This window comes from Pleurodeles waltl, chromosome 10 (assembly GCF_031143425.1).
Source record: "Pleurodeles waltl isolate 20211129_DDA chromosome 10, aPleWal1.hap1.20221129, whole genome shotgun sequence".
Lineage (NCBI taxonomy): Eukaryota > Metazoa > Chordata > Amphibia > Caudata > Salamandridae > Pleurodeles > Pleurodeles waltl.
In genome coordinates, this window is record NC_090449.1 from 110,456,764 (window position 1) to 110,470,154 (window position 13,391).

The following is a 13,391-nucleotide window of genomic DNA, read 5'->3' on the forward strand; positions in this document are numbered from 1 at the left end:
CAAGGTCAGTTTCTCACTGCCTTTTAATCAAACTCTAGTGGGGGACAAAATAGTGTGCACTGTCTCAATTTCTACTTGTAGAACCATATAGAAATCAAAAAGGTATATTCATATAACACCACTGCATGATAACAGTGCATACAACCTATTAGCTTTACTATCTCACCAATAGAAAAAAATCTGATCATAAAAAAAAAATACCTTCCTTACCCCCCAGGCTTTGGTGATATTTTGTTGACAAACTAATACAATTTTCAGAGATAAAAACCCTTATTTTAAAATATTTTATAAACTGTATTTGTGATAAACTGGCTCAGAGGTACTAACGTAGATTATCTTCCCTTTTTCAAAGGCAGGGGATTCTAGAGACACGTTCAAAAATATAGATGGGTAAATGTGAAATAGGGTATGTCTTTCACTGAAAGGTTCTGAGTGACACCTCCAGTTGCCTATGATGTCACTCAGAACCGCCAAGTAGCAGTAAATAATCAGATTTAGAGTCTGATACTCACACAAGTGGCTCTCAATGAGGGCCCGACATACCATTATAATTACAAATAATAATTTGGTTTTTGTAATGGTCTTTACATTTCACTTCGCTATTTCTTGGCAGTCTAAATAGAAGTTTTCAAAAGCTAATCAATTTATCAAACTTGGAAGGATGTAAGTCTGAACTGGCCTTATGAGATTCTAATTCACGCCCCACAGATCAACATGTATCAGTGATAAGCATTTAACCTACTGAGCCTTATTTCAATTGCTTGATTAATCTAAGCACTATCCTAATATGCAATAGCAGTAGGTTTATAGACAAGTTAAGTTGTCGAAATGATGGGAAGAAGTAGTGTCTTACAGTCGCTTTGATTGGAGTATTTGCCGTCACTGGGCTGTGCTTCTGTACCGAGGTTATAGTCCTGTGCTTAGGCGATGGAAGTGTTGGGGATGACTTAGGAGCAGATGGGTTATTCACATCTGAAAGTAATTTCTTTTCTTTTGGCTCATCGGTTGATCCTGGTGGAGGTCGTTTGATACCACCCATGCCTCCGACTGAAAGAGAGCAAAAAAAGAACCCAATTTAGGAAGAATACCAAACAAACTTGAACTAGATCACAACAGACAGATCAACAGAAGACACCAAGAAAGGAGGATTTCAACAGACTTAAAATCATCCATGGCTTCCAAAAATAACATTATAAGACTTGCTTGTAAATTGGTTCTGCTGTATTTGTAATCAGGTTTAAAATGGTGTTACATGCACTCCATTGGATACATCAGTTTAGAGAACACCTTATGAAAGGAGTACTTTTAACTAATTGACGAAAACAGAGTTTCTGATGGTTATTTCCTTCGAGAAAGTTCAGCTTTGGAAAGTTGAGATGCAGAATGTTGCCTGCCCTCCTGGAAAGTAGATCAGGCTGCACATCAATCTCTCGAGAGTCTTCTCTCACAGCAGAAGAAGGTACTGAATCAAACACTGATGTAGGAATATCAGGAGCTGCTAAGGACATCCTCATTCAGAATTCTTCCGATTTAGAATTATTTTAGCGGAAGAGAGGGGTGGGACACCATGACCTAATGTCCAAATGTGTACTCCGCTTGAAGTGAGCTTCAGAGACCTGAAGGCAAAGTGGTGGCATTTCACATTTTTTGCTGTTGCAACAAGATCTACCAGTAAGAAACCACCACTTATCATAGATTTGTGCAACTACCTTGCAGTTGATAACACATTTGCACACATCTGTCAAAAACTAGCTAGTGGTGAAGCACCGTGATTTGCAGGCCTCTTCAACAGGAGAGACCTAGACCTTGCTCCTTCACCTGCTGAAAGAGTACGGTGAAATTACGTTTGCTGTTGCACCCATACCTCCTCCATTGTTGCACAAATATGCAGATATGGTATATGCATGCAGGGTACAAGTTGCTCTGTTGCATTGCAATTGTTTGCTGCTTGGCGCTAGTACCAGCTCGTAGAAACCCCAGCCATTTGTGATCAAATTATGAAAAAAAGAAAGCTTTATTTTCTAATCTCTTCAAAGACACTCCAAGCATTAGCATTCGTCGCTGCGCACCTCCATATATTAAACTGAAAAATCAGGATGCCATCAATCGCTGAAAAGGAAAGATCTGGTTGGCTTTAGGTCAGAGACATTTCTGAATATTAAAAGAAAAACTCTACTCCAATATTAAACATCTGCATGATCCCAGAGGAAAACAAAGCTCCGATACTAGACACGGTGCAAGATATTGATATGTTGCAGATTATTTGTAGTACCAGATGTTGGGGGGCTTTGAAGGCTGAATGAAAATGTAAGAAACACATTCTTGTAATAGCTTACCCTCAGGAGTCAATTAACTAAGCACAGGCAGACTAAATATACCCTTCTTCTGAGACAGGTTGCTACCACCACCATGTGCTTGGAGGTACTCCAAGGAGCTTTTGAAAATCATCCATGACATAAAACCTAAAGTCCTCCATTTATACTTATCTAAAATTGAATCAGCCAGATCCAATTTCCGCGTCCAATGAGTAGGAGGGGCCATGAGCACCATAGTCTTTTTGTTCACCAACTGTACTAAGTTTGTGAAACATTTTGCATCTGGAACACTTGCCACATTTAAGAAAGGGCACTTTTTCATACATGGATTTTACCCCTGGGGTTTGTTTAAGAGAACTCTTTCACCCCTTACGCATGATCAAATGTGCAAGCCCTGTGGAAAGGAAGCATCTGGAGCCTTGATGTCCAGAGGTCTGAACCTGACCAGTTATAAAGGACATTAGGTAACATGGGGCCAGATGTAGGGACAAAGCAAATTGCGACTTGCAATTTGCCATGCAGAAAGGTGTCTCAGACACCTTCTGCGACTCGAAATGGGGTCGCAAAGACCCAGCTCATTAATATTAATGAGGTGGGTCGCAGTTTGCGACCTCATTGCGAGTATGGGCACTCACGGGGATGGTGGCCTGCTGGAGACAGCAGACCACCATGTCCGTGACTGCTTTTTCATAAAACAGTTTTTTTTTTCCATCTGCAGCCCGTTTTCCTTAAAGGAAAACGAGCTGCACTTGGAAAAAAATACCGAAACCTTTTGTTTCGGATTGTTCAGAGCAGGCAGTGGTCCATAGGACCACTGCCTGCTCTAAAAAAATATTTTTGTGTACATTCACAAAGGGGAAGGTGTCCCATGGGGACCCCGTCCCGTTTGCGAATGAGTTCCCATCCACTTCAAGTGGATGGTAATTGCGAGTTCATTTGCGACCACAAAGGGAACACCCCTTCCTATTTGCGAGTCGGAAATGCATTTTGCAAGTCGGTTCCGACTCGCAAAAGGCGTTTCCGCATCGCGTAGAGGCTTTTGCGCCTCGCAAACGGCGGTTTTCGCCGTTTGCGAGGCGCAAAAGCCTTGCTACCTTTGGCCCATGGTCCTTCAGCCAGTGAGTATGATAGAAAGTGCTCAAAGCATAGACTGGGCTACAGACTCTTACTATTCAACAATCTTGGGACATGGGCAGCTCCGTGTTAATCAGGTTAATCATTCACTATAACAGGTACTGTGTGCACTTTCATGACTGCTTTCTTTACTTCACTATAACAAGCTGTAAGTCGACCTGGAACTAAAAAGAATAAAGAATGGCAATGTTTTGGTGCAAAATAAAACACAGACAAAAAAGAAAATAACTATCAAGGAAAGGGCTGTTCAAGTTTACAAATCTGAAGAAAATAGAAATCACTGTAGAAAATAGTCATCTTTCTTCCACCTTAGCGAGGTACGTTGGTATGCATTTTAGTTTCACCAATAGACTAGTTTATCTCCTCCACCACCACCGCTGCCAGGCTCCAAATATTAAATGTTAAAAAGATTACTCACCCACCTTCCCCGCCTGATCCCCAAACCAAAAACACTCAAGTGCTTAGACAGCTGGGTTACTGCTGCAGCAGCTAATCACTGTGACTACAGGAGTACCTACTCCAAAAGAAGACTGATTTTGCCACAAAAAAACAACGTATAAAGTCCTGGTCAATAAATTAACTTGCCTGACTGCAGAAATATTGATCATGCTGGCACGGACCAGACCTACACCCAGGGACACCACACATTTGTCCATTTCAGCTTTGGGCAAACTCATCATCGGGAGGAGTACAGAGACGCAGAACTAGGTGCTGCCGTAGAGAGGGACATTTGACAAATGTGTGACTACAAGGCTCTCTCCTCATCTCACTCCTCCATGAGGTCTGAATAGCCCGCAGTTAGAGACCATATCACGGAGAGAAAGCAAAACCATTTTGCCATAACCAGCACTTACAAACTGGTATTGCATGTATGCACGGGCACCCAGTGTGTGTATGAGCATATAGAGAGGGATTGATATAGGGGAAAGTGGGATTCCAGTCCTGAGGAAAGCCCTGGATCTCTTTTGGGGCATTTTAGGGCTGAAACATGTCAACCTATGTGGACATGAGTCGTATAATGAAGCCACATGTGTCCTATTGTTTATTTTAATCATCTCTTCACCACCCCCTTAATAAAGGTATAGGTTAACTTTGGGTAGGTGCACAGGATTTTTATTCCATCTGGATCCCCGAAACCACTAGACCTTCCCCGAACATCCCCTAAGCCTAAGATGAGGGCCCGCCTGCCACTAGAGAATTCTCTGGTGAACACCGTAACGCCAATGGTGAGGCATGACACCCAGGGGGTATGTGAAGACATCGCATTCTTTTATGTAAATATCCCTTGTGTCCTATCTGCAGTATCTGTGATATAGAAACTATTCTGAATAGAGTAACCGCTCACTAACAAGAATGACCGGCTCCCATAGTTGAGAGCTGATAACAGGGACATGTTTGCTTTTTATGTGTTTGGTATTTAAAGGAAGCGTACAAACGCGTGCCCCTATAAAACAAACAATCTCTCTCCTCGTCCCAGCCCTTCATGTGTTAAGGGTATTGTGTGTTACAAACTCATCTTGGCTCAAACCCAATAGTTTGCTAACCATAACCTATTGACTACACAAGTGCATCAAGGTTTCAGTTCTTCCAAGTTGTTGGATGCCTTGCACATAATGCCCTTCTACGTCAGGCTGAAACTACCCACCTTTACATTCCAGAGTTCAAGTGCACCCTTAAAACATTTCTCATACAGGACATCAATTAAGGAAACCTAGGATTAGAAAATGTACTCCTGGTACTGCCCATGCTACTGCTAGTCTCAGGGGTCATGAAGCAGAAGAGAGCGTGGACAAGGCTCTGAAAGTCACTTTTCTATCTGTTGTCTCGTGTCCTGGCCAATGCTTTGACCACCCAGCAGCACATAAGAGGCTCTAGGGTGTCCGTCGTGGTTCAATGGTGTATGTTGTCACTTCCACCACTCATGGAATTTCAAAGAATCAATATTCATGCACTGAAAACATGAAAATAAGTTCACCTTATCATCCCTGCATCTCCTTACATAGATGACTACATTTGCAATCACATTAGTTTCCCAACCTACGAGGTTAAATACGTATACTCAACAAATATGCTCCACACTTAAGTTGCGGTCTCGTCACTCAAAACTGTGAACCATTGTCTTATTTCCATGTAAGCATCCCTTGACAGTGTTCTCAGGTATTGAGAAGTAGAGGTTGGGCAGAGCTTCCAAATCAATACACACAAACAAGATATTGGGTTCCTTGTTAATAATGTGGATTGTGAGTATTGCTTACTTCTTGTTTATGCTTTCTAATTAGCTTACGATTTTTTTTTCAGTGCTCCTACCCACCCAACTTTGGCCTCTGTGGTGCTCTGGGAGAGGGTACATCTAAAGGTACCCAGAGTGAGAGATAGCACTTTGAGGAGTATAGCGCCGAGGACCAGGTGATTAAGAAGTAAGAAGTCAGTCTGGTTAGGGAAGGGCCTAGAGTGGATTCCCGCCATCAACTGTGTCCCACAAAGATAACAAAGGCACAAGTTGAGGTACCTTATGGTGAAGAAGAGATGGTGGTCTTCGGTGACTGACCAGCCAGGTTGCTAGAAAAGTCCAGACGGCTACAGTCAGGCAGCACGTGGTGCCACATGAACACCAAATAAATACAAACACTCAGAGGTTAACTGTGAATGAGGACATCAGCAGCGTCCTTAGCGTAGAGTGCCATCGTACTTTACCACCGCCCACCCCTGCTGGCACTCAGCCCACAGACACCACATGACCTTGTATCTGCCAGGTTTCCAAATACTGAGCAACTGCAGCCAAGGCTTCGTGCAAACACCCCAGGTGAGCGGGGAGAAACTATTTATACACTGGCTTCCTGATAAATACACACCCTCTTGGCCGCAGGACAGACGGAAGGGTGTTGGAGAGACAGAGAAGAAAAGCCACCTGGGATCAATGGAAGGAAAGAACGGAACTAAGGCGAGGCAGCGGGAAAAAAAATCAAAGTACTGGTGGAAAAAATTGGAGGTTAGGAGGGAGGTGAGAATGAGTGGAGGGATGATAAAAGCAAAAGAGGAATTGTGAGAGGTGAAAACTTCAAACAACCACAAGGCCAAGCCCCAGATCCGACACATCAGTGCTAGCACTACCAACAGGAACAGCGTAGGAGATGTAACAGGGGCACAAACAAGATTTTTAAGGAGACCCATTCCCCTAAGTGTAAAAGGAACTTTTACTTCTGAGACATCACGAGACGAAGGCACCTTGTTAGCCTGGTAAACTTAAGATCATGTAATATCTCTTTGGTGTCTGCATAACAAAAAGGTGTTTGAAACAAGCAAAGGAAGTGCACATCAAGGGTCAGGCTGACCGGAATCTTGGGGGCTGCTGGTTTTGGCAGCTGCACACTGGATGCAGAGGTTTGTGGTTCTGGGGCTGCTGCAGGGCTCAGCCTGACGAACACCACTGAAACCCTCATGGGTGGAGAGTTCTCCAAGGGACCGCGGGACACTCACGTGGCAGAATGAAATAGAGGGGAGGTCGGATTACGACAAGGGAGGGTATGGCAAAGCATTAACTCCAAAAAATGTATTCTGCACCCAAAGTAGTTCTCCCACAAATGGATAGAGAATTACAACTTTTTTGGAATGCACGTACATTCCCAGTAGTAAGCCTGGAGAGTTACACCAGCTCCTGGGATGCCAGCAAGAATGCCATGTGATGTATTCACTTAGCAGCGATTCCCTAATGCGGATTTTACAACTGCACATTTTTCTTTTCTTTTATATTCCAGGGGTAAAGCGTTATTCTCCATTGGAGACAGCCCCCACTCACCTCTATTCCACCCTCGTTTGGGGCTGGTCCATTCTCCTTTGCACTGTGGAAGTTGAGTAACTTCAGCCTTCTGCTGGTGCAAAACGGTGACAATTTCAAGGGTGTGAATGTCTTCAATCAGAGTTTGTGAATGGCCACAAACTCACAAGTTTGAAGGCATTCGCAAGCTTCTAAAACAAACCAAGCCTTGAGCTGCCCAACTCCCACTCCTTGGATGTGGGCTCACTACTGCAGATTTCTTAATACTCATGGCAGGAAATTCAAGAGGAGTAAAAACTTGTTTACACCTTTCATGAATCCTTCTTCAAATTCCTGAAAGGTGGAAGTGGAGACATTTTAGCCAGTAGTGAGAGTTTACAGACTAAAATGGTTTTGTGAATCTGGCGCATAATGCTTGCGTCTTGATTTGGGTTTGACATAAAGGAGCAAATAAACCAGAATGCTGGACCAAACCAACAAGCTTCTAGAAACCACCTCTTGCAAACTCTACCAGTCTTGCAAAAATTGCGAACTATGGATATATACTCAATAGCAGCACATTCATAAATAGCAATTCATCAATCAGTCTTTAAATGGTGGATCCAAGATGGCGAAACTATAGTAAGGAAATAAAAGACAATTACTGCATACATTAAATTAAGAGAAATGCACAGGCTAGATCGGCGACTTGACTTACGAAAACTTGTAGGTGGGGAGTGCTCAGCAAAGCAGATTTGTAGTGTAATACAGCTCCTAATTTTCAGAAAAAGTGCTGTTCACAATCCAGTGGTTGGAAGTGTTGGTGACTTCGGTTTCTGACGCTATAAAGCCGGTTGATTAGAGGCCTACAAGAAAAGTGGGCCTTGCAACTAGAAGCCTGTTGTCTAGGCATTGCTATCAGGATCTTCAGAACATGTTTGATCTAAAATTATGACTTTAACAATACTTGCATGGAAGAACAGGTTCTTGCATTTGTCATCTTCAGCACTAGGAAAAAAGCCTCTTCACCAGCCCCGAGGAGAAAACTGCTTGATGATTATTTCGATAGTTCCAGGCCATCACAATTCTTAACACTATCTACCAACAAGTCTGAATCATGGTGCAGTATTACTTTTTTAAGTGCCTAGTGTTCTTGTCCTAATCTGAGCATATAAAATGAGTAGAATAATGCTCTACTTCAGATGTGTGCATGTCTGTCACACATGCATGCACACACATTAATATTTACGAATTATAGTTTCTTGAGATTACTCAAACTACAACAGCTGAATTTCCATGGTTCTGTAACTTTAAAATGTGAACCTAACTATAACGTCCCTGTAACCTTTCTTTTTTTAAGTGAATTTCTATGCTTTTTTTAAATTATATTTCCTAACTATAACATCCCTTTAACCTTTGTTTGTTTCAGTGAATTTTCAAGTAATTTTAATTACTATACGTTAATTCAACCTCAACCTTTGGCCGTGCATGGCAGGTATTGGCCGCAGTGACTGCTAACAGATCCTGCAGCCAACCACCTACAACCACCCAACCACATGCCATGCAAAGCCCATGGGCATGTGTGGTGGGAGTTGTACACATGGGGCCACATTACGAATCAGGCGGTCCTGCGACCGCCAGACTCGTGATGGCGGTCGGTCCGCCGCCAAAGCAGCAGTCCGGCTTCCATAATATGACTGTGGCGGAGCTGCCAGGGTCCTACCGCCGACACTACTAGGTTGCTGCCAGTTGAAAGCCTGGCGGTCTCAGCAGTTGTAATCCGCCCGGGTAGTGCAGCAAGCAGCACTGTCCTCCGGATCACGAGTCCCCTTTCCGCCAGCCTATGCATGAAACTCGTAATAAGGCCCACGGAGGGACGGCTGCATAGGCAGTCATCCCCGACACAGGACTTTGGCGGGCGGCCCCCACCACCCGCCAAAGTCATAATGAGCCCCAGGGTCTTGCCTATAGCCAGGCCCTGCACCCAATCCCCTTTAACTACACCAAATCCTCGCCACACATGACCTTTGGCCATGTGCAGCAGGAGTTGGCCACAGGCCCTGGCCAACGACCTTCAACTATACCAATCCTTCACCACAAATTGAAAAGAAAAATTTATTTGTCAAGTAAAAAGAGTGAGATCACCTTTCGGTATGAACCTTAAATATTTGAATTTTAAAATAAATTAAAGCAGGGTAATGACAACTGACACCTACACCTGAGCCCTCAACCTTCAGTGTGAAGGTCTGAGACTTTAACCACTAGGCTACAGGTGACTCCTGACTATGCACTATCCAGACATATATATGCATTCAACCCAAAGATGTTGATGGGGAAAAGACAAAAATATTTTATCAGTAGAAAAGATTAACATTAAAAAACCAAAAACTACCTTGAGATTCCAACCTACAGAGTGACAAGCAAAGTGCTTTATTGGCAGGCCACAAATAACTGTTCTTTGCTGTGCAACAAAACATACCAATGACATTCAAACTGAACATCTTGCTTAGTGTGACACTTTTAAGTTATTTTATGGAGAGACCACTACAATAACAATTTCTCTCTTTTCCTCTTCCATGCCATTTTGGGATGGAAGATGGAGAGAAAGAGAAAAGTGACAGGACCGCGGGGGAGCCTTAAGTCACCCCCGGTCCAGTTTGGTTCCCAACTCCTGCAGGAGCCAGCACTGCTCCCACAAGCAGGAAGCTGCTTTAAATAGCAGCTCCCTGCTTGAGGGAGAAATATTTTCATCTACTTCCTTACGCATGTTTGTGTGCAGGGAAACAGATGAAAACTCTGCTTTCTGCAAACGGGAGCTGTTCAACAGCTCCCACTTGCCGAAAGCGGACTTATGATTACTTTTGCTTGGTGGGAGTTGTCAGTTTCCGCCAAGCAATAGCAAACAGCTACCTCCTGAGTTTGGACACCTCTGGAGGTAGCAGGAGCCGGCCCTGGGGGGTGGCGGTCCCCAAGGCCATCTATGGCTCCATGAGGGGGGCCATGTGGCCCCCCTCCATCTTTGAATTTAGCTCCGTAGAGGGGGCGGTCCCTGGGCTGGGGGTCCGCCACAGACCCCTATATTAATTTGTTTCAGTGCTGGGGAGATGGCGGTTCCCGATGCTGTTGGGGTGTCACGTGGGCCCACCTGCATTAACTTAATAACTTTGCCCTGGGGAGGTGGCAGTGTCCTGGGTGCCAGCAGGCCTACTCGCATACATATTATTCAGTGCCCCCAGGAGGTGGCGGTCACCGTGGCTGCGGGTGGGCGGATGCCCCAACATTTATTGAAGAACTTTGACTTAGGGAGGTGGCAGTCCACAGGGTATGGGTGGGCCCAGTGAGCCCGCTTGCATACATACTTTTCAGTGCCCCGGGGAGGATACGAACACCAAGGTTGCGGGAGAGGGGCGTGCGGGCACCAGCATTAATTTATCAACTTTAACCCGGGGAAGTTGCCGTCTCTGGGCACGGGGGTGCCGCGCAGGCAGCCTCGTTCTTTAAAATCTTATGACACCGGGACCTGGCCCTCCCAGGGGCAAAATGAAAAGCAAGCACAGTTTTTTTTTTTTTGTTTTTTTTTAAATTGCAGTGAAATTTGCAAATATTTGCAATTTTTGCTGAATTTAAAAAAAAAGCTTTTTAGCCCTGGGAAGATCCTATGTGGACCCCTGCACTAAGGGAAGCAGGGTAGGGTAAAGGTACCCTGCGCCCCCTTGTCTTCTTTTTTTACATTCGTTTTTGAGACACGGCTGAAGCAGAGTCTCAAAATGACTGCCAATACTTCCTTTTTGAAGTGTTGGCAGCCAATCAGATCTCTGCACGAGATTGGCAGCATTTGCAAATTCGTCACAACCCTAGATATACAAATTTAGATTTCCTTTCATTTCTCCTGAACTACTGAACAGACTTACACCAAATAGGAAAAAAGATGATCAGCGGATTATGAGCTACCTTTCTGCCAAATCTGGTCTAATTGTGTCCAACAGTTCAGGATGTAGTCGTGTCTAAAGAACCATGGGGAATGCACTATTTTTTTTTACCCCCCTTTTTCTCAGCCCCCGCTTGACAGATCACCCAAAAACTTTCCATGCACAACAAGACCCTTAGGCACACTTTTTTTCGAAACTTTCTTTGAGATTTGTTAAGTGGTGCCAAAGATACAGGCATATTAAAAACACTTTTTTAATGTAAAGTAGGTCCTAACTATAACAACCTTCAGGTGACTGCCAGTAGTTATATAAATATATATATATATATACACACATATACACACACACACACACACACACACACACACACACACACACACACACACACACACACACACACACAGATATTCATGGAAACACACAACCCCCTTCCTGCATCCCTGAGCTTCATTTTCACAGCATAGTGCCAATATTTAACAGGACATCAATATACTCCTCCCACAGCTTCAACATCGGGGACTGTGTTCTATATTTTAGATCCCATTTAATAGTTTTTCTATTATTGGGTAAGCAACAGAATTAAAAGAAAGTAGAATTTCAGATAAGCCCTTTGGTCTAACTAGGGAATTGTTTCCTAGTAGGTAAAGGGCTCATCAGAGGGGTCGAACTATTTCTATGAAACAACAGATAACTGGTGGAATAGTGTGTCGGGCCATAGATACAGGATCCACAAAATGTGATTAGCCTTGTTAAGCTCAAAATTGCATTTCACAATCAGAAAAAACTCCCCACATTTAGAATTTGAAAAAAGGTTTGATTTGAGTGATTGTAATTTTTCTTTCTTTAAAAAAAAAAAACAGGCTCCAAGTCACCCTATGTAATAATCGAAGAGAAACATTGTTTGGGGTGATTAACTGGGTAAATTATATTTCCATTCCAAGGTGGCAGGACAGCAGTGTCGTCTCGTTCCCTCAGGCTGGTTAATCAGAACATAAAATACCAAATAGTATATAATGAAGGTATTTTCTAGTCAGAGGTGCTCATGTTTAGAGCTTGTTAGGAGCCAATGGTTATTTGGCATAAGTGTATTTCCTACACCACTGACCTTCTGACAGGTTTCGAAGCACTCAAGCCATACTGTTAAATGATACAGAGGCCAATAAAATAACAATAATGGTTTTATTCATTTTGTTTGTGATCTGAAAGTAGCTGTGCACCTGTACATTCAGCTAATTAAACATTAGAAGTTGTAACCAGGGACACTGGAATTATTCAGTTCTGCTGCCACAGCTACAATTATGGATTTGCCAATTCGCCATATAATCCATTATCCACTGCATAATCTCCAGCTTTCAACAAAAAAATATGTTTTTAGCTCAAACGGAACAAGAGTTACTAAAAACATGGCAACACATGTTTCTGTGCACTGGAAGGCCCTTCGCAAAGGTTGACTGGTCATCTTTCAGTTGCTTATTGGTATATTTGGGTGTTAGATTGATACTAATATGGTGTAGACAGTGTTACCAAGTGTAACAATGACCAAATAATTAAGAAATAATATCAATAAATGTGCCATATTACCCCACATATATTGCCTTTTCTTACTGCATATTTTAGTAAACCCTGCCTGGTAATTTGGTCTTCCTCTGCTTCATAATTCCATTGACCCTGGATATCACAAAGATGAGCATATTTTACACATTTTTAAAAGAATTGCATTTTTTTTAGATGTCAAAAATAATCCTAATATGTAAACAATTTACTTTACTGATGAAAGCCCTGAACATTAAGATTTGATATGGAGCTGTTGCTTTCTTCACTACTATTCTACAAGTACAAATTCAATGCACTTCCAACTTACTCCCTTATTCCTCCCTAAATCTTTAAGAATATCTGCGATTTTCATTTTTAATTGTGTGGCTTTTAAGGACTGTAGTTTGCATATCTCACTAGGTTAAAAGTGGATTCTAAATGATCTTGTAAATTTTTGTTAAAAACGGATTGGCAAAAATCTATGAAAAACAGAATGAGGAAGTGTACTTAAGCATAATTTTAGATCAGAGACTTTGTACTTTCCCATGTTTGAATGTAAGCAATTTAAAATAAAAAAATAACTTAATTTGACATTAAGTTAAATGCTCAATGAGAGAAACTCTGTTACCAAAAACAGTAAACATCTGGGATAAGCTTCAGTATTTTTACTGCCTCCGAATTCTGACTGGGCAGCATACATTCTGAGGCTATCCTACTCTACACATT

The 13,391-nt window shown here is 42.7% G+C and overlaps 1 protein-coding gene across 4 annotated transcripts in view; it reads right to left on the reverse strand.

The window, feature by feature from the left end:
• MICALL2 (MICAL like 2) overlaps positions 1–13,391 on the reverse strand; it is a 162,676-nt gene that overhangs the window by 69,596 nt on the left and 79,689 nt on the right. For all 4 annotated transcript variants that reach the window (XM_069209900.1, XM_069209903.1, XM_069209901.1 and 1 more), the window contains exon 4: positions 854–1,047. In XM_069209900.1, the coding sequence (XP_069066001.1) occupies positions 854–1,047 (194 nt within the window). The remainder of the gene's footprint in view (positions 1–853; positions 1,048–13,391) is intronic.